At 44.2% G+C, this 22,109-nt stretch overlaps 2 protein-coding genes across 2 annotated transcripts; one reads left to right on the top strand and one right to left on the bottom strand.

Moving 5' to 3' along the window:
* The first annotated feature begins 7,805 nt into the window (after positions 1-7,805).
* Positions 7,806-11,490, top strand: LOC127345425 (F-box only protein 6). Its single transcript, XM_051371898.2, has 2 exons — positions 7,806-8,081; positions 10,101-11,490. The coding sequence occupies exons 1-2, from the start codon at positions 7,981-7,983 to the stop codon at positions 11,341-11,343; spliced, it is 1,344 nt and encodes a 447-aa protein (XP_051227858.1). The 5' UTR covers positions 7,806-7,980; the 3' UTR covers positions 11,344-11,490.
* A 6,446-nt stretch (positions 11,491-17,936) lies between these two features.
* LOC127345423 (uncharacterized) lies at positions 17,937-21,899 on the bottom strand. The gene is made up of 2 exons (XM_051371897.2): positions 21,826-21,899; positions 17,937-20,420 (listed from the first exon to the last, which is right to left on the bottom strand). Exon 2 carries the CDS (start codon positions 20,416-20,418, stop codon positions 18,196-18,198), a length of 2,223 nt encoding a protein of 740 aa, XP_051227857.1. The 5' UTR covers positions 20,419-20,420; positions 21,826-21,899; the 3' UTR covers positions 17,937-18,195.
* Between the last annotated feature and the right edge of the window lie 210 nt (positions 21,900-22,109).

The raw sequence follows: 22,109 nt of genomic DNA, 5'->3' as shown, positions 1-22,109 counted from the left end.
GCCAGTCATGATGATTTTTCTTTCGAATCTTAGAATGTAAACTTGATTTGCGAGCATCTGCCTACTACAACTCTACAAGAGGTTTGTCCCTAAAGATTTGCATCAACTGATCGATCGGTCATTACCATCATCGTGATCTTCGCCGTGACAAAAAGTCCTTGTGCTAGCTCCAGCGTACTCCATCTATCGTCCATAACCGTCCACAATCAGCTTTATTTAAGGTACGCCTAGATCTCTGGTTTGACGGTGCCAATGGGTCTACACAGGAGCACAACAGCGACTTACTGACGTGACGCCGGCCATCATTAGGTGGTACGACGTCGTCCGAATTTCAGGGTCCGGTGGTGCCGACGGTGGCACGTATCAAAAGAAAAAATCTCGTGTTCCAACATAAGTTCCCTCGGCCTACTTTTTTAAACATAAGACTCAAAAAGCCCAGCTTTAAAATTAATAAGGGTTTTGCTAGTTCTCAAATCTCAACTTGTGGTCCGTTGGATCGTGTGCCAAGATTCGTGCAAGTTCTGGAGCCTTTATTTAGTTTTTTGCGCCTCTATTTCCCACCTAGAGCTTCGACTATAAGATGGATCGCCATGCTCTACCTGTGCCCACTTCTATTCCTAGAAAACAAGATGCCTCGCCACCTAGCTACCCACGTACATCATGCACTTCCACGATATGCGCGAGCGTTTCTCACCGCCAGACCCAACTCCCCTGTCTTCGGACGATGACACCTACAAGGAGCCACCAATGGAGGAATTTGACAAGGAAGAGGAGCCGTCGGTCGATCCGGAGTAGGCATTCCTCCTCGCGTCGTACGAAACATCTCGCCGAGAGAGAAACGATGCCGCCAATGTGTTGAGGAAAGGAACACGACACTACTAGCCCACTCCAGCTCATGGCAGCCGAGCACCAGACTATGGTGAAGCCGATTGCCTAGAGAAGATGGAGACCGCCGGAACAACGACAAAGGAACCAACCACACACAACAACAACGGAGGCACACCGGCAGACCTCGAAGCCTGGGACGAGTGTCGGGCCAAGGCGGAGGACAAGAACAAGGCTGATCCCTCTCGCGGCCCAAATGATTGTGAGGTTGGTCCCTCCCTAGATTAGATTAGGTTAGGCTAGATTTAGTTAAATTTCATTCGTATTTGTGAAATATCTTCAAAAAAAAATGAAATTTGTGTTCGCCATTTGAATATGAGTTTAATTTATATATAGAAAGATGCTATTTGAGGGCGCGACTAGGGAGGGACGCCCCAAACGTGGCTGCTAGTCGGCGCTCCCTATAGGTTCGATCTAACGATTGTACTGTATGATGTACGGTGAATGCGACTGAAGATGTTCTTAGACCGTCGATCTTTTACACACGAGCTCTCGCCATTCGCCAAAGCATGCACGATCTTTCAGCAAAGATCACCAAAAGACAAAGATGAAAAGGATGGCGCTAGCCGGTGTCTCGATGAATGATGCCCCTGGCTGGCTGGCTGGCGGTAGGATTCGAACCACCACGGCCGGCCGTGAAAAGATGCGCAAACCCGTACCAGAAACGATCGATTGATCACCAACTTTCATCCCTTGGTCATCGGCCATGATCATCGATCTGACCGACCATACTTCCATAGTTCCATGATTCCATCCTACGTTCCTACTGCTAGTGATCACAAGTTCCATCCATCTTCGCGCAAGCAGTTCAGGGAGGCCATGATGTGCCAGCATGCGCTACATCTCGATCGATCGATCTATCGATCTCACGTGGTCACGCACGCCCCGTCACAAGTCGATCGCAGCTCACATCACATGTGGAGAAACGGATAGCTGAAGAAGGCCTGATGGAAGCAGTGTTGGCATCGATCGGCAGTCGGCAGTGGGTGGTCGCAAAGTGAAAGCTCGGATCATATATATGGATCCGGTGGCGGCCGTTTTGGACTAGGTTTCTTGTTTCTTCCGGGAGGAGATAGATGCGATGCAACGCGAAGCAATCATGATTTGTTCCCGCCGGGTGGCCTGGCCACCAACACCGAATCCACACGACACGACCCAGTCGTTCGTTCGATGGCCAACAGATCGAGACCAGACCTGCCTGCGTATCTTTTGGTTAGCTTGAAATTTCGGTCGAGCGGTTCTGATTTGGAGTGTAAGTTACAGAGGACATGATTGGCCATCATGGCTCTTCATCATCCATTCCATTCCATTCCATGGCTTAGTCTGCTAACCAACTGGCCACTGCCCGTGTCTCCATCTATCGTTTTTTTCCTTCAATTCCATGGGTTAATCTAAGCAAAACATGGAACTTGAGGATCAATGACCGAGCGGTTTAGTCTTTCCATTTGGTCATGAACTGATCTAAGACTCTAGTGGTAAAAAGAGTGCTAGAATTATTGCTAATAATTGTTACCACGGGTGGAGAGGAGGCAATCCTTCAAAGATGCAATGATCCCAGGCATCCAGAGATGATGAGACGGTAGATCAGAGGAGAAAAGAAAAGGCAAAGTGATAAATTCTCCAGCAAATTATTAAAAGAGATATTTCAACGATGCAATGATCCATCCCCTACCATCCAAAGCTGGTAGATCGGAAGATGATGGGCAAAAGCAGGGATAAAAAGGAACAAAGGTTTTAGGGAAAGTAATCTTTGGATCAAACCTACTAAGCCCTGCTGCTGTGATTTAACCCCGGGGGTTAAGCAAGTCTTAGTCTAAACCAGGTTGTGTATGTATGTGTGTGTGTGGAATACTGTAAATTAAAAGTGGAAAAGAAAAGGTCGATCGTGCGTGCGTACTGCCTGTTCACGGCCGAGCTAGCTGAAGCTGCTTCCACACGTGCGAGACTTCTTTTGCTTTATTCCATCCAGCACCTGCCCTGCTCTGCTCTGCTTCTTCACAATTCTTAAATTCCCCTTTGATTTCGTGCGGCTTTTAAATTTAAGAGGAAATTGCTCTGCTTATGGACCGTAAAATTCCCGCTTAATATCTGTGTAGTTTCCTTTTTTAAAACGAAGGAAAAGTTTTGACTTACATATTGATATAGGAGCAGCAAATACAGAGTGGCAAAAGAAAAAAGAAAAAGGCAATTAACTGATAATTTTCGCTAGTTTTTTCGCATCGGCAACCAACATTATCCTTTCTCGGGTCTTTGATTATTTGCTATTTAGAATGTTAGTTAAGATTCACATATTTCGCTCCTTTCAAATCTCCCACAAGATAATTTTGAGGTTCTTTGGGGAGGAGGATGGGGTTGAGGTCAAGGCTTGCCAATATTAAAGTACCGCTTGCCTACGGAACATGTTGCAGGAGGTACGAGCAGGAGAGCCAAGAAGTAGCCACCGTCAAAAACCGCTTAGAGTATTGTCGCTCGAACAAAAGGTGCCTAGCTATCTCCGGTTGACATATGCAAAGTTGGCAGGTTGCCTGGTGAGGCCAACCACAAATGACAAGGCGGTCAAAGGTCCACTATCTATTCTGAACGACAAGCAAAGCAAAGAAGTCACACTTTGGCGGGGCCAATTCTTCCACACAATGTTCATGAAGGAGCACGAGGAGGAGCCTAGAAGTTGTGTCGTGTAAATGGATCTTGCTGAATAGATTTCATAGGCCTTGAGGGTCCAAGTAATTAGGTCGTCCACCCCTTGAGGGTAGGGTAATGCCTGCAAGAAGACCCCGTAGGTAGACGAATTGAAGAATATGGTTAGTTGTGTCCATGCAGATGTCAAAAAAATCGAATAGATCGGTTAGGGCGTCGTGGACTTTCTAGTTTGTCCGCCTGGAGACCTCCAATAGCTCAGGAGCTAAATTTCCGGAAATAGAACATGGATCCACATGCACCTGATTTTTCAGAAATATTTAAAATCGTATTTCAGCGTTTCAGAAAAATTGTAATAAATTGCACACATTTATATAGCCTTGAAACTACTCCTGCAAAATATTAAGAAAAAATTACAACCGTATGCAGCCTACACAAAGAAAGAGATATTTTTTGTTGGGTTGGGTTGCTCATCAAGCATTTCACTCGATCAAAGAAAGAGATACTGAAACTTTATATTTTGTACTATTTCTTATACACTACGTCTTTTTTGTGCACAATTTACACTTTTTTGTATTTTACTTCCAAACTGCGTACATTCTCTACATCGATGATTTATGTCGTATATTATTTTCTCTGATTTTCCTATTCACGAGGGTTTACATGGACCCATGGCCACCAAATCCACGCCGCTAAATCTCCGATGTAATTTTCAAGAACCAAGTAGGTAGCTAGCCCTATAAAAATTCCAGCACATTTTATGATTTTATACGTTTCATCGGCGTACACCAGCTGCAACTAGCTACCTACGAATCATTGCAGCTGCACCTAATTGCACTAGAACGGTAGCGAAAATATAATGACCAATTGGGACGAATTATTTAGCTACCAGTGTCATGGAATACCATGATGGATAATGCCATGATGGTTTCCACTACGAGTACTCTAACTCTACCGGTCTACACTGTCGCTGACGCTGCGGGTATTGATTAGCAGTATTGTGACCCCTACCGTACGTACCTGTATCGGTCGGTCATACGTCTAACGTAGCTGGACGGATATATTGTCCGTCGCCGCGGCGATCGATTGCTCCTCCAACGCCACTTTGACGAGGGAAGTTACCGTCACGGCTTCCAGCGGCCATGATGGCGAATATATGGACGAATAAAACCCGCTTTCTCATCATGGAAAGCTCCCTTGCAAGATATATCATCCATCAGATCAGATCAACCACCCAACTGCTGCATTAGTGTTAGTATTGCATTGCAGTGACCGTCATGATCGTTACCGTTTTCAAAGCCACTCCTTAACAGAATAACAGTCTCATTTTTTGTTTTTGTGTTGCAGAGGATAACAAACCTTGGGTCGACAACAGAAAACTGCAAATATAGGTGTTGGATGCAGATATATATTCAGCCGCAGGCTAGAGTCCAGACCACTCAAAAAATCTATCGGCACATTATGCTCTTTTTGAGCCTAGGCGCCAGAATCCGGCTCGATGGGGACAAGTTGCCGCTCGAATCTACTCATTGCAAAGCATTCAAAGCTACGCAATGAAACAAGGCCATTTTTCATAATTGTGTCGATTCCATTCCACCCAAGTAATCATTCATAGAACTACATCACTGCATGCCCGTTCTATTCCTTTCCTTCTATGCATTTTTCTCCTTTATCTTTTACTGAGAAAAAGGCCAAATGGTTCTACTCCCACTGATTGCATATAATTTGTCTTAGACATCAAGGCCATCTTTTACATGAAACTTTGATCATTATTCTTTCTAAGAACATGCTGGTTTCAGTACAAATAAAGATATTACTCCCTCTGGATCGAATTAATTGTCGTAGCCCACGATTCATTCAAATGTGTTATGTTCAGTTTAAATCCACATCAATTAAATGGGGCCGGAGTGAGTAACAAACTTCATTAATACGGACATTAGCAATATGAGATTCATATATACTCAACGTTGGTGTTTTTCTTCCATAGTGATGGTCAGATCAGAAAATGTAAAAAAGCTTAATCTCTAGGGAGCCTCTTTTTAAAAAAAAAAACAAAAAAGAATGTTTTAAAAAAATCTGTAGAAGTAACCAATTAAATATAAATGTCTAGCATGTACAATTTGTTTTGGTAGAAATACGTTTTCATATGCCACTTACACAAAAGAAATTCAAATGTGAATGCCAAAATCGAATTTTTTAATGTCTCTTAGAGCCGTTTTTCTGTAGCCCAAAATGCAACGTACTTTTCAACAAAATTTGTCCCATTCATATAATTCATCTTTATGTATATGTGCACAAAAATTAATATTTTTTGAAACTTTTACTTTTGTAAATATGAGGCACTCTCGACCCAACAACTTGTGTTCCTGCTTAGAGGAATAACAAGAAAACACCACCTTATCCATGTAAGAGTTTGTAAAGAATAGGGAACTCGATCTATATGCGTTTATTATTTCACACGTGTAATTATGTTTTTTCTCTATATCATAATATACTAAACCAATTATTTGTTGCATGGAAACATAAACTTAATTATGAAAATGAAAATACAAATAGTACAACTTTATTGCTGCCTCTGTGTCATATTTCCATCAAGAAGACCTGGCGGGATAAACCAGGAAGAATGAAGAAGGGGACGGCCAAGGCCAACACCACCGAACATTGATCATGATACCAGGTGTATAACTAGTGACAGAGGCACAGCAATTTGTTGTTATCGGACTTGGATGACACCCTGCTCAATGGTATTGACATTTAATTAGCGTCGATGCATTGAGAGGCGGGACAGAGGTAACTAAGGAAAATGTAGCTAGGTTGATGGAGCAAGTGAGCAGTGGCTAGACGAAAGGCTTATTTGTTCTTGTATTGGTTACTTGGTAGGCATGGGGAAGGTCGCAGAAGACGGTAACATGAGCAAATAAACTCGCGAGATGTGGAGAACATACTTATACTGGCTTCCACATTATGCATATAAGAAGACTTCGACGCGATGAAAAGGGTTACGGAAAGATTTATCTCTATGCAATACTTACCTTCATTTCGGACTTTCGAGCGTAGGAACACATGTTAGATGAATGTATATACCCCCATACAACATGTGGAGGTTGTGTCTGACACCCCGACGGACTTCCGGTGGGTAGGGTTTTCTAGGGTCGTTGGACGAAATCATTGGGACTAGTTATTGATTGAATTGCTCCATAGAGGGCACGACTGAAAGTTGTCATGTCTGATCCCTGGAGGGACCTAGAAGCTTTCATTAAATGGTGGTGGGACAATTACAAGGAGGATTGCAAGAAAGTAAAAAATTATAAATAAGAGCATCTCCACCGGCAAGCCCCAAATTGTAGCCGGCAGTGCATATGCCAGACACGTTTGGGGTGCGCCGGCGATAGTGCTGACGGTTTTGGGGAGAGGTTTTCACACTGGTGCTCAACCCCAATAGTGGGAAAAGAGAAAGTGGGGAGAGAGAGAAAAGGAGGAGAGAGAGAGGGGTAGGTGGGGAGATGTGAGAATTACTAGCAGGCCAGGCCAAGGAATCCGACGTGGAGTTGTTGCTCTCCTCATGTCGGCGCGCCCGATCGGAACCCTTCGTTTGGGGCGCGCCGGTGTTTTTATTGGGCTCGTGCTGACATGGACTTTATATTGGGAGCGCTGATGTGGCCACTTTCACTCTCTAGGTAAAGCTATTGAGCTTGCTATTGGGATCGTCGGTGGAGATGCTCCAAGTCCGCACTTTATCACAAAGGATCCTAGATGGAAAAAAAGCAAAACGCAATTGATCCCCGGCTCCATCACCGCCGCTTCTACGACTCGCAACACAGATGAGCACCGCACTGCGGGGACGTGACAATTTGGGGTGGGGTGGGGCGGGGAGGGCCTTCTGAACGGGAGTGCAACTTGGCATCTTTGCCTAGAGGTTGTTGTTGCCCTCGTGTTGCCGGCAAGAGTGAACCGATGCCGACAAAGAGGGGTTCTTTTTTTTAGAAACAAGAGGGTGGAGTGGTCTTGGGTGCTGCTTACTGCTTTGTACCTTGCCCCGTGCCTTGTTTCACCCGAAACAATTATGCTTACTTAACCCGCACCGCACACACATACCATGCGACAAGCAATTGCAACAGGAAAGCAACGCAGTCCGACCACCCAACCGTAGCACCACCGCACTGTCGATCGAGCCGATCGAATACTAGGAAATCTCACAAAGTCGGGGCACACGCGACGCACGGCCGCGCGCGCACCATATATCCCAGCCAGCGGCCACGCACGAGCCGGCCGAGCCACACGCACGCACGCGGCTGCAGCGGGCATTTAGGCAGACACGCAGGGAGAAAAGCGGCGAGCCCAGCCAAGCCAAGCCAGCCCCCCAGAAAAGGAGGGGGGAGGAGGGACACGCACAGACGCGCAGAGCCTCCCGCGGGCGGGCGGCCGCGACGAAGGCAGTGGCGGCGGCGGCGGAGGAGGATGGGGGAGGTGGCGGCGCTGCGGCAGCTCGTCGGCCAGGTGCAAGAGCTCTGGGACCTCTACGGCGCCGTCCACGCCCACGCCCACGGCCCCATACCCAGGCAAGCTATCCCAAACCCGAACCCCCTACTCCTCTCCTCCCCCTAATCCCCTTCCTCCCTCGCTTCCCCCTCCTCTCCCCGTCCCTCTCTCGCTCCTCCCGCCGGTTCGCACGGATCTGCTCCGCGCGCGCTCTGCCCCCGTCTGTCGGAATTCGTCCTCTGTTTTTCGTTCGCCGCTCCGCCGTGGGGTGGGGGGCGCTTAGGCAGTCGGGAAATTAGTTCGCGCAGATCCTCCGTCGACGTGTTTACATGCTCTCTATGTGCTTGTTGGTACTGTACAAATTCCCCCGTTCCTTATGCTTCACCGTGTCGGTCGATTTGGTCACCGGAAGAGGATTAGTTCGAGGCGCGGTGGCGTGCGTCACGGGGAAATGGAAGAATTCGTCGCCTCTGCCGTCGCCCGCAATTCTCGCTTGTTTTTCGTTTCTGCTCCTCGACCCCCGTAATTGTTTTGTTGATAATATGCTAGTACTCTACTAGTAGCAATATTTTAGCCGGTTAGCGTTTGACATCGCCCCAAGCCGCAAAGCACAGGACGAGATTGCTCACGCGTATCCATGGATCCTGGAAAGTGAGCCTGGCGACGTCCAGCCTATTTTAGAGCACGGGATGCCGCTCTTAATAATAAGATATCCTAATTAAGTTGACTTTTGGAGGCGCGCCGTTTGTAGTTTCGACATTACTCCTCTCTTTAGCTTTAGGCTAGGAACCAGGCGACAAAAATGAAAACGGTGACTATTATTTTGGCAGTGTCCGCGTCAAAGTGAAAACGGCGAAAACATTAACTAGCAAAGAAAGAAAAAGGAAGCATGGCTAGTACTTGATTACAGCTACCTAAATCCAAGCTCTTGTGGTATCTGCCTTGCCTGTAGGGACTAGAACCACTAAATTTATGCGTGCGTATTCATCACTTTGCTGTTGCGCTTCATCAAGCGTTACGTGGAAATAGACGCGGGAGATAGAAGAATTCTTTGCCTGTGGCCTCGCGCACACAATTGATTGTTGATAATAGAGTAGTAGTATATTACCCAAGATAGTGTTTGACACTAGGCTGAGCTGTAAGGCGTAGGATTAGATTGCTCACTCCTATTCATGGACCGTGGAAAGCAAGCGATGTATAGGTTATTTTTAGAGCATGCGATGCCACTCTTAAGATATCCTAATTAAGTTGACTCTTGGAGGAGTGCTGTTTGTACTACTCCTTAGTTTTTTAGGCGAGGAACCAGGCAACAAATTGAAAACGGTGATTATTTTGACGGATACTAGTTGCAAGCATAACTAGTGAAGGAAACGGAATCGCTGCTGCTTGATCACCTATGCTAAGCTGCCCAATTCCAAGCTCTTGTGGCATCTACCTTGTGTATACCAGAGTATGCGGAACAGAATGATGTGTCCTTATTCGTCACTTCACTCCTGTGCTTCAGAGTTCAGGGATTATATGTCAAAATACTTGAGCTGTTTATTTTAGGAATAAACAGATGCATTTGCTTGGTAAGTCGTATGGGTCCTCTTGATAAAACGCTGCATTATTTTCTTTTTGTACTCAGTAAGTTGGTGTAACTATAACAATAAACAGTATACTCCATTTTGGTAATAATACAGTTTTGTGTGGTCGTTCAAAGTCTGCACATATTTCTTTCCTTGTCTAGAGAGTCTAGACTACAAAGGTATCAAGTTCCTCTCTAGAAACATTTTGCCTGCTATTGTTAGGAACACAAATTGCTTTATTCCATCAGGGTACCCCTATGTAATTACCGCATGACATAGCAAGTACTAATATATAATGGGACTGCTCAGTACCTGTGTTCCTGATTTGACAAACCTGTGGACACAGTTGTGAAGCACTTCTTACAAAGACAAAGTCATAACTTACGTGCTACACAAAACTGTCAATCATCTCATCTCCTTTTCCTGTGTAGTCAAAAGTTCTTGTTGCTATCCTTTCCAGATTTTGTATACCAGAATGAACATGGATATCTTATTTCCTTTGATTAACTGGGCTTATTTGATATCTTACAGGTGGTATTTACTTGACTTTGAGCATGGTTCGATCAAGGATGATTATTGTGGAGGAAGGACAGGATACAACTCAGAATTATTGAAGATCATGGAAGCCAACCAATCTCCTTCTCGCAAGCGACCACGCAGAGACAGAAACCGTGAGAAAGCATCCGTGTTGAACACAGCTGAACCAATGAATCTAGATGTTTGGAAAGAGTTCCCTGAAGACCTTTTTGAAACTGTCATAGCAAGGCTTCCAGTTGCTGCAATATTTCGATTCCGCACTGTTTGCCGGAAGTGGTGTTCCCTGGTTGGTTCAGACAATTTCTCTCAGCAGTACTCTGAAGTTCCGCATGGAATACCATGGTTCTATACAATCACACATGAGAATGCCTGCAACAATGTAGCGATGTATGACCCTTCACTGAAGAAGTGGCACCACCCTTCTGTTCCCGTCGCTCCTGCTAAGATAGTAATTCCAGTGGCATCTGCAGGTGGCCTTGTCTGCTTATTGGATCTTAGCCACAAGAATTTCTACATATGCAACCCTCTTACGCAATCACTGAAGGAAATTCCACCCAGGTCAGTTCAGGCATGGTCAAGAGTATCAGTAGGGATGGTGCTGAATGGAGCAACTTCTGTCGAGGGTTACAAAGTGATGTGGTTACCAAATGATGGGAACCATGAAGTCTACGACTCTATGCAGAATATGTGGTCAAGGCCTGGTGATTTTCCCCCGAGCATCAAGCTTCCACTTGCTCTAAATTTCAGGTCACAGCCTGTCGCAGTTGGCAGCACGCTATACTTCATGTGTTCAGAACCAGAGGGTGTTTTGTCATATGATGTAAGCACCGGGATTTGGACCCAGTTCATCATCCCACTGCCGCTGCATCTGAGTGATTACACACTTGCCGAGTTCCAGGGAAGGATCATGCTCGTGGGCCTGGTGTGCAAGAACGCAGCAGCCTGCGTCTGCATATGGGAGCTGCAGAGGATGACTCTCCTGTGGAAGGAGGTGGACAGAATGCCAAATGTCTGGTGCTTAGAGTTCTACGGTAAGCACATGAGGATGACTTGCCTGGGCAACAGCGGTTTGCTCATGCTCTCCTTGAAGGCGAAGCGGATGAACCGCCTCGTCGTATACGACCTTCTGAGCAAGGAATGGCAGAAGGTTCCTGATTGCATGCTCCCTTGCAGCCGCAAGAAACAGTGGATTGCATGTGGCACGGCATTCAGTCCGTGCCCCTCTGCCGTGCCCTGACAGATTCTGGCAAAGGTTAATGCTGCCATTTTGTTATATGTTTATTTCCATGTTGAAGCTTGATGTAAGGTTATATGTTATGTATAAATTCTTGTCAAAGTGGTTGGTTACGTGACTTGCTGAAGCAATGGAACTGTTTGGTTATTATCCGTTTTAGCACCTGCATGAATTTGGCTCAGTGCAATGGCAACTGATCAAGTCGTCGTACCTAGTCTGTTAAGGTCACTGGTCAAAGGCTGAAGAGCAGGCATATGTTGCGTCTAGAATTTTGTTTGCTCCGATATTTTCTCATCTCCAGTATGTAATATTTCTGAATATTGGGTCATCTCCAAAATTGAGTCTACTCTACAATAAAAACTGGGGATCGGCTGATGCTCCCATATATGCTATGTTCATTTGTTTGAGTTACTTTTACTGTGATGTGCTGATACTGATGCATATGGAGATAGGATTTGTTACCATTACTTGGGTTGCCAATTTGTGTGAGGTTGCCTGATGCATGGGGATAGTCCGGCAGATGCTGGCATGAAAATTTTAAGGGTGCTAATTTTTCTTAGTTGCATCCCACTTGCAACTGATGAAAATCCCAGTTGCAACTGAACACAGTGCCAAGGGTAAGACATAACCGACTTTGATGTTGTGGTGTTGACCGAAAAAGAAACATTCACGACTGGGAGGCATGACACCCTCGCCTAAGGTATAAGGAGCTGCAAGCAATCTGCACCCTGGTGTTGAGATGTAGCTTGGCCAAATTGAAGATATGCATGTCCCTGCTGAAAATTCATTCCCGAAAGTAATCATCTAGGTGCAAAGGAAGTTGCATTCAGGCGATTTGTTTGATTTTAGGAAGTGGATTATAGCTGAAAAATGTAGTTAACGACTAGAATGGCCCCAGAGTAGCCAGAGTCTAATGGTCTAACTATGCGCAAAAACTGTCACCAAAGCAAATAAACATTGCGCACGATTTTATCAGGCGCAACAAAAAGATTTACTTGAAAGCTCAATGACTTGCAGCAGCGGTCAGACAGATGCTTTACCTGAAAGCTCATGAGAACTGCCCAGATCATTCTTCTTCCATTAAATGAGCATCGCAGAAATAGCCTGCAGAATATCACCAGCCCAGCAGGTATATTCAGAGTGTTCAGTATAGTTTGACAAAGTCATTTTTGTCCCTTAGTATGATTTCATGTACTGAAACATGAATTGATAATACCTGAGAAAACATCATTTTCATGTATTCTCTAAATCAGTTATATATCGTTTCACACATCTTCATGTCTATTTTATTAAATGTGCAATAATATATGTTGGGATTTCACATATAGTTATATGGACTATGGAGTACAAGTCTGAACAGACATCACAATTATGAATTATCATACCCCATTTTTCAGTGTGAACGGAGTGTTTAGAATCTGAACTCTGAACACTAGTCTGAGTTCACTCTGGAAAGTTATTAACATCGGAAGAGTTCAGACGTTTGAGATCACGCACAAATGCTAGTAACATCAGAAACCTCCAGCTCACTTGAATTGGAACCAAAATTTTCTAAGCAGAGTACATTGTCGTATGCTCATAACACTAGCATGATACATCGACAGATCATTCACAGTCTAAAGTAAATGATCATGATATGTACGCTGGTTAAAACTCTACACAAGTTGCATCATTTCATCCATTTGCATATTTATTTATTTTAATGTGCAATAAACAGACATCAAAGTTATCATACCAGAATTTTCATTATTAACGGGGTGTTAGAGCCTGAACTTAAGTTCACACAAATGTTGCAACATTTGAGTTCACACAGAAACGTTAACTATGTTAGTTACACCAGAAGCCTTCAGTTCACTTGGATTTGAACCAAAATTTGCTAACACAGAGTACATTGTCGAATGCTCATAACACTACCATGACACGTTAACATATCATTCAGTCAAAACTAAATGATCACAGTATGTAAGTAATTGCACGCAGGACATTATACTGTAAATACTGAACAAGCCCTAAGGGCTCGGTTGTGGCCCGATCTCATGAATTGACCAAGAACAAGAGGGGGTGAGGGATTAACACGAAGAACACGGCGAAGAACACGACGAACGCACGCAACACAACCCGATGCAATTCCGGTTTACTCCCGATAGCCCGAACCATTATCACGATAGAATCCCCCAAGGAGAGACACGAGGTAGAATCCCAGAGAGAAAGACCGATATACGATCTATGGAGTCACACGTGTGAGAGACCGCGGTAGAATCACAAGTGCGAAAGATAAATCATATAAGGAGTGCCTTGATACAACTCATAGATTTGTGTCTAAGAGAGGAGGGGGTTTCCCTAATCCCGGAGGGATGGTGGAGGCATAAGCCAAATTCTCACTCAAGTTATGTCTTACCTAATGAAGGGGGAGGTGGGAGCCTATATATAGGGAGCCACTAAGGAGGGGTAGTTTAGGGAAACAAATGGGTACATGGGCCTTGGCCCGAATTGACTTGTGGCAGGCGTCTTCTCTCCTAGGCGACCTCGGACGTCTTCTCTCCTAGGCGACCTCGGACGCTCTTCTTCCTTCTTCTCTTCCATGCCTCCGTGACCTCGGCCTTGAGTGTGATTCTTGACGTTGACGCATATGATGAAGCGAAGACCGTAGGTCGGGCTGCATCAAATACTCACCATATTATACTGTAAATACTCACCATATATGTATACTGCTGAAACGTCTATGCTACATTAAGCATTTCCAGTGAAACTTTTCCAAATATAGATTTTAAATAAACTGTTGGAGGGAATACCCATACCACTGTATGTAGAAACCTAAACAGAATCATCTCTGCAAAATCAATACTAAAATATGTAGAAAGTTATGCACAGGTGCCAGATCAGAGGTCTAGAAACCTAAATCATTTCTTATATTGGTCCAAAAAACTAAAGAGATGCACATAATTTTCACAGGTGCAACAATTTTTTCACAATGTGTTTAAGAGGTATCATAAAGCTAAGTGACTGGAAGTAAAACAACATGATTTACCTCAAAGCTGAGACACAGAAGTGTCCAGATCAATTTGTCCATTCCAAGAGGCACCACATCAACTCGTACTGTCCATTCCAAGAGGCACCACATCAACTCGTACCTTTTTGTGGCAACGACCAGCAATCCATGCACAGCAATACACCGACTACATTCTTAACATTTGCTGCTTTGGCTGCAACGTAACGAAACAGTGAAATTACATGTAGCTACGCACAGAAGGCGTATATTCAGATGGTTAGGTGCATTTCCCCTGCAAAAGAGAGTAGACTAAAATCCAGGTATATTTCATTCTTCAAAATCCCAGGCGTTTTTAACCTTAAGAAAGATGCTGCTACATAACACAACAAGTGGGTATACATGGGTAGCATATAAACAGGTCAAAAGCTGAATTTGACCTGTACATACAAGGAATATAGGATAAATAGGGAAAAGGAACATCCACATTAAATCTGGGACATATTTCGCCTTCGACATGACACCCTTGCACAAAGGATATCTGGAGCAGCGAGGGCTCTGCATCCTGGTGTTCACAGCATAGTCAAACTGATGATATGCGTGTCCCCAATGGAAGTTCAACGCTGTAGAAAGCAAATCATATGGGTGCAAAGGGGACCAATCAGGCATTCAGGCGATTCTTATAATTTTAGGAAGTAGATCATTGCATAGACACCTAGGCACCAACTGAAATGGAACCAGAGTAACCACACGTGTAACTGAGCACAAATAATATTCTCAAATTAAATTAACAATCTCACAATATGTTATCAGGTGCAAAAAAAAAATTACTTGAAAGCCCAAGAACTTGCAGTGGCGGTCAGACAAATCCTTCACCTGAAAAATCATGAGGACTACCCAGCCCATTCTGAAGAACATCACAAAAACAGCCCACAGAACACAGTATGGGATACCTGCTACTGAAAAGAACCAAGGATATCACCAGCCCAGCAGGTATAATAAGTGTTCAGTACACTTTGACCCATGCATAGCATTTATCCCATGAGAGTATGCTGCTACAAATCACAAAATGGGCAGTATAACTGTATAAACCACATTGTCATATACATATTGAACCAAGTAAGACATGAGAAAACATTCACTTCATGTATTAAACTCTACATGAATTTGCATATTTTCATCCATTTGCATATTTATGTTTCTATATGCACACTAATTGTTTTAGGGACTTCACATATAGTTATATACAGTCTGAGCAGACATGACAATTGTCATACCTAAATATTCAGCAATAACTGGGTGTTAGAGCCTGAAGTTTCAGCATCAATAGCAACAACGGAAGTCTGAGTTCACACACAAACGTTAGCAACAACGGAAGTCGGAGTTCACACACAAATGTAAGCAACACCGGAAGCCACCCCCACCGACTTCCTTGGCCACCTAGCGGCGCAGGCACGCAGCTCTACACGTGTGACGCACAAAGTAGAATGTGCATGTGCGACATATGCACTGCAGGATTGGGTCTGTAACTTCAATTATGTTCCCTCTTGTGGTTCGCAGATCAACTAAATCACAGGGGACACATGGAGCAATTACATTGTTTTCTTAGAATTTCAAATACTTCTTTGAACAAATTCCACTTGTTATTTGGCCGAATTAATTGCATTTTGCAATAGACACCACTCATATATGATTTCCCCTTAGGATTGTCAGAGGATCACTTCCTTTTTAATTAGCAAAGGAGAAAAGACAAAATAGTAGCATGGTAGAAATAGGATGGTAGATACCCAATAATAGTCACACAAGTAACGTTCACACCACCCTTCAGCTCACTTAAATTTATACCAAAATTTGCTAAGGAAAAGTAGTTGGTATGCTCATAACACTAGCATGACACACCAATGTGTCATTCGCAGTAAGAACTAAATGACCATGGTATGTACATAATTGCCCACAAGACATCATACTGTGAATACTCCCCATATATTTTTTTTGAACAATACTCCCCATATATGTATGCTGCTTAAACGTCTATGGTAAATAAGCACTTTGATGAAAAATCTCCAAATATGATTTTTTTAATTTAACTGTTGGAGGGAATATCCATACTTGTAAAAGCCTATAGAGAATCAGGTCTACAACACCAATACTAAAGAAAATATTTAGTAAGGTGCATCGAGGTTCCGGATCAGAGTTCTAGAATCCTAAATCATTTCTTGTAATCCAGTTAGAACAATTAAGCTAAAGAGATGCACAGAATGGCACTAAAACGAAATGTTTCACCTGAAAGCCGAGACACTAGAAGTGCCCAGAACAATTTGTCCATTCCATGAGGCACCACGGCAACCTTTTTGTGGCAAGCCGAAAGTAGACTTTAACCCGGGTATATTTCATTCTTCAAAATTCTGGGTATGTTTCCCTTAACATGGATGCTGCTACATAACGCATGGGATACCCCATATATTTCATTCTTCAAAGTTCCAGATATGTTTAAGCTTAACAAGGATGCTGCTACATAACACAACTACTACTCAATAAATACTAAAAAGAAATAAGGATATTACCAGCCCAGCATGTATATTCAGAGTATTCAGTATGCTTTGACCCAGGTATGTTTATCCCTTCAGAGGATGCTGATAGAAATCACAACATGAGTATAAAACACCAGTATATACGGATTGAACCTGATAAGATATAAGAAACCATTGACTTCTGTATAAAATTCTACATAAACACAAGTTACATCTTTTCATCCATTTGCACATTTTCTTTTTCCACATGTGCAACAAATTATTTGGAACTTCACATATATAGATATATATAAATATACAAGTCTGAACAGACATCACAATCATCATAGAATTTTCAGTATTAACTGGGTGCTAGAACCTAAACTTTGAGCAGCAGTCTGGGTTCACACACAAATGTTAGCACCATTGGAAGCCTTCAGCTCACTTGAATTTGAACCAAAATTTGCTAACGCAGAGTATGTTGCCATGTGCTCATAACACAAGCATGGCACATTAACAGATCATGCAAAGTCAAAACAAAATGATTAAGATATGTAAGTAATTGCATGCGCAAGACATCATATTGTGAATACCCACCATATTGTGAATACCCACCATATATGTGATCTGCTGCTCAAACGTCTATGCTAAATTAAGCACTTTCGATGAAAAAACCTGAACAGAATAATCTCTGCAGTACCAACATTAAAATATGTAGAAGTTGTCTAGAGGTGCCGGATCAGAGTTCCAGAAATCCAAGTCATTTTTTTTTTATCATAATCCAGTTTGATCAATATAGCTCAAGAGATGCACAGATTTTTCCCAAGTTAACAAGTTGGCTTCACCAAAACTAAATGGCTCGAGTGGCAGTAAAACAAAATGCATTACCTGGAAGCTGAGACAATAGACGTGCCCAGATGAATTTGTACATTCCAAGAGGCACCACAGCAACCTTTTGTGGCAACTATGACCAGCACCCATGCACAGCAAAATGTTAACTACAGTCTTAACATCTACTGCTTTGGCTGCAACCATAAAGAAACAGTGAAATATCATATAGCTAAGCACTGCAAGCATATTCAGAGAGTTGAGTGAGACAGTAGACTCTAACCCAGGTATATTTCATTCTTCAAAATCCCAGGTATGTTTACCCTTAACAAGGATGCTGCTACATGACACAACATGGGGGGTATACTTGGGGACTATATCTACAGGTCAAAAGCACGACCAGGGTATATATGGTACAGCTCTAGAGAAACCGCACCACCCAACAAAACCCCAGGTTGAAAGAAGTGAAAAATAAAATATTCTGGTGAAGCATGCTACAGAGCAAGCTTAGGAGGCACCATCGGACTGGAACTACTTGTGGAGAAGTTCCTTTGGTGTTGAGCCTGGATCCAGTTCATAGCACCCCTTAGGAGAGTTGTCAGCTTCTTCACCAGTAAGGACATGAAATGGCACCTGGTGCGAAAACCGTAACATCTCCTCTTTTCGAATCCTCCTGCTCTTTGTTGGGTCAACAAGTGGCTTGAACACTGACACAAAACCAGGGACTTTCTCTAAAGGCATAACAGAAATGCCTTCACCTGGGCTGTAGCTGTCAAGAACCTGCACCAACTCATACTTGTACATTGTTTCGTCAGGTGTGAGTTCATCCCAGTCAGCAGACCAGTTCTGGTACAGGGCCCAGATATCACCTTTCTTGGGAAAAATTCTGATGATTCTACCTGGACCTTTCTCCCATGCGACAACATGAGAGAATGTATTCAGCTGGTCAATGTCTTTGGACGCACCAGGCCTGAAATCGCCACAGGTCTTGGAGTATCCACATGAGAGCCAATCTGAATTTCCGAACTCATCGCAGTCATCTGCTTTGAGGAATGCAAGCCTAACATTGAAAGGGTGTGAGGAGTGCACTTTACGGATCAGAGCATAGTAGCGAGGCATGCCATCTTCTTCATCGTATGTGGCCCACACTTGATCCTTCCGGAAAGAGCTTGCGGGATGATCACCAAAGCTGCGGAAATCTGCATCAGGGACAAGCATTTCATCAGGAGATGGTTTTTGTTCCTCGCGGCTTCTTCTGGTGTACACAAAACGTATTTCAGGTTTCTTCCACTCCCGTGACTCCAATTCTCCAGAACCAGCGCATTTGCTGTTCTGTGCCTTCTCCTTTCCTTCCAAAACTACTTTTTTGTTAGCCAGCCCCTTCCCATTATCTTCTTCTGGATGGACTGAGTTACTGCTTCGTGTCCTCTTTATTTTCTTGGTATCAACTGCTGTGCTACATCCAACCCCTTGCTTTATTTTCTGACTAGTTTGCCTATTCTGTTGGTTCTCTACATTAGCCTTCCTCCTGTTGAACTCCTCCAATTTGTCCCGATATTGGAGTTTCATCTTGTCGATTAGTATGCCTCGCATATCCAACTGCTCCATCCCCTTAATGAGACTGGTCCCGATAGCTTCATCGTTGAGACAATTAGAAATCTCCTTGCGTCTCTTGGTTCCTGATGCCCGATCAGTGGAACGAGCCTTTCTTTTTGCTGGGTGTGTCTGTGAACTTGAGTCACCATCAAGGCCAGAGCTTGTTGACTGTGACACCACTTTCTTGTACCTCTTCTTTGCAGCTTCCTTACCCTTTGCTTCTGCAACTTTTCTTTTAAGGACACTGGTTGCCGGAACTGATGACCCAAAGGAAGAACCTGGAACAGTACCATGTGTCTGTTGCACTTTATGTGAAGAAGTGTGCGCACCGGCTGCAGATTTGGTTGAAGAACACCGCTGCAGCATAGGATCGCGATTTTGGCTGCCACTAGCCACTCCTTTTCTTGGCATTGCCTTATCTGGAACTGCTGCACCACCCATACTAGTACTAGTATCCATTGTCCTCGGTTCATTAGCATAAATTGGAGTTGGTGGAGGAGGAACTTCTACAGCCTCAAACACGTTAGGGCAAACTGGACACTTCATAAAAACTTTGAAGTATTTGCTTGGGTACTGGAAGCTCATGCCACAAGAGTTGCAGAATGTCCAAAATGTGCTTGCCATTGGAATATTATGGCACGGCACATAGGCAGGTGAGGCTGGACCAGTATTTTGTCTGCAGAAGCCATTCATACTTGGCATAGAGGAACTGGAAGTGCTCTGAACATTTGCTTGCGAGTTATTCTGATGGACTCCTACAGAGCTCATATGCCTTCTGTGATCATGAAGTATCCTCTTGTTTTTGTCAGACAAGGCATTCCAAGCATCTGATATGAGCTTGAAAGCACCATCAGCACCAATGAATCTGTTCTTGTCAGGATGAGTTTGTAAGGCCAGCTTCTTGTACTGCTTCCTGATAGTCTCCTCATCAGCGAAGGTTGATACCTCTAGAATGCCATACCAGTCATGCTCCCCTTCAAACTTTGTCTGCGCCTTTAGGTGGACATCCAAGGCTAGAATCATCTGATCAATGCCCTCAAGCTCGAAAAGAGCCTTTGCTTTCAAGGCAAACTTCTTCGCGCCTGCAAAATCGTTCTCCTTGAACTTCCTTTCAGCGACCTCCTTTGATCTAATTGCGTCATCTCTGTTGCACTCCATATCTGTAGATAAGTTTGTCAGCCTTGTTTCAACAAGCATCCATAACATTCCAAAACCAGCAAAGTAGAGTATTACTAGCACAAGAGACTCCACGGCATTAGCATTTCTGTTTAGGTTTTAATTATCATCTTTGAAACTGCTATAATGTCTCAGTAGTTGAATTCATGATGGGCTACCATGTCTTCTGAGTCAAACAAGCAGATACTATTACCATTGTTGAATTGCATGAAATGTTTCATAACACACACATGCGGTCTTGGTGATCCCGCCAAACCGAATGTTCACACGAAACTCCACAATGCACTGTACACTAGCAGGTTTCAACACTTCCCCAGGTTGTGTACTGTACAAAATTAAACAAACACTCCTAAAGAAGCCACATTTCGCGCCATCGAGTGAGTTACTGACTGCATACTATTCCTAGAGCCAATACCTGATCCGTGGCTTCGAACCCCTATGCCAAACTGAACTACTTTCAATCATGACAGAAATCTAAACACTGATCATATTAAAGCCATACTAAATGAAGCATACTCTGCAATCATCCTAGAAAGATTCTAGCTAGATACAAAAACTACACCATGGCAGAGTTGATGAACCAATGTCCTCAACAACTCACAACGCACAAAAGGTGCGGCGAACAAGTTCGCGCCATCGGGCGAGTTAATAGCCGCTTAATTGTTCTTAAAGCTCATACTTAATCTGGAACCTTGCACCAAGCACTACCAATCAATCATAAATAAACTAAATGTAAACAGTAATCATGTCCAGGCAATGCTAAATACAGTAATCAATACTAATGAGGACTACAGTTTCCAATCATCACGGCGAGATTCTGCCTAAATACAGCGAACTAGAGACCAGGACGAACTTGATCAAGTATTCCCCAATCCCCAAAAAAGTACCCACGCACAAAAAGACGGCAAATGTGCGCTGCTCCTAACGGAGAGGAAAACGGGGATTCCAATCCGTGTGCAGAGAAGCCTCGCGCAGCAAAGGGGTTTCCGCCCGCCCGCCAGGGATAGGGTATCGTCGCGGCAACCAACCAAGAACCGAACCAAAACTCCCAGATTGAAGTGCAGACACCCACCCAAAGCCGCGGCGCCGGAGCCTAGGCAATCGCCATTGATCCCCGAACCCCCTGGAAGCCGCCGCCGATTCGCCCGGATGCTCAAAGACGCCTCTCTCTTGTTATTATTTTGTTCCCTCTAGGAAAAGACGCCTTTCTTTCTTTCTTTCCCAGGTGCCGAAACCCGACCCAACCCAACGGAACTCCCACTTCCGGCGGCGGACGGCGGCGGCGACCGTACCATCCGAGAACCGCGGGAGCAGTTTTGAACGCGTCACTCACCCCCCAAATTTTTCGCGGAAGCGGAGAGGGCGAGGAGGGAGGGGAGAGGGGCTCACCTCGTTTTCCTCGAGAAGTAGGGACGGACACGCAGAGAGAGAGCGACGGCTCTTCGGCCGCTCGGTCTAGTAAAGTTTCCTCCTTTCTGCGACGGAATTGTGTGCGTGCGAAAAATATAAACTGTGTTTGTGTGTGGGGTAGAGCGAGCGAGCGAGAAGATGAAGACGCCTGGGCTGGGTACAAAATCGAATTACGAGTCCGGTTTAAATACGAGTGGGGGAGTTTGTAAACCCTAGCGAGCGGCGAGTTTGTAATTTTTTTTTGGAAGGAAAACCGAAAATTG

This window comes from Lolium perenne, chromosome 3 (genome assembly GCF_019359855.2).
Source record: "Lolium perenne isolate Kyuss_39 chromosome 3, Kyuss_2.0, whole genome shotgun sequence".
Classification (NCBI taxonomy): Eukaryota; Viridiplantae; Streptophyta; class Magnoliopsida; order Poales; family Poaceae; genus Lolium; species Lolium perenne.
This window is presented reverse-complemented; position numbering and strand designations above follow the sequence as displayed.

What these genes read in the sequence shown, in the direction of transcription:
- LOC127345425 (XM_051371898.2), top strand. Translation starts at nt 7,981, where the DNA reads ATGGGGGAGGTGGCGGCGCTGCGGCAGCTCGTCGGCCAGGTGCAAGAG. An exon ending in GCCCACGGCCCCATACCCAG is followed by an intron (nt 8,082 to 10,100) that starts GCAAGCTATCCC and finishes GATATCTTACAG; the next exon opens with GTGGTATTTACTTGACTTTG.
- LOC127345423 (XM_051371897.2), bottom strand. Translation starts at nt 20,418, where the DNA reads ATGGAGTGCAACAGAGATGACGCAATTAGATCAAAGGAGGTCGCTGAA.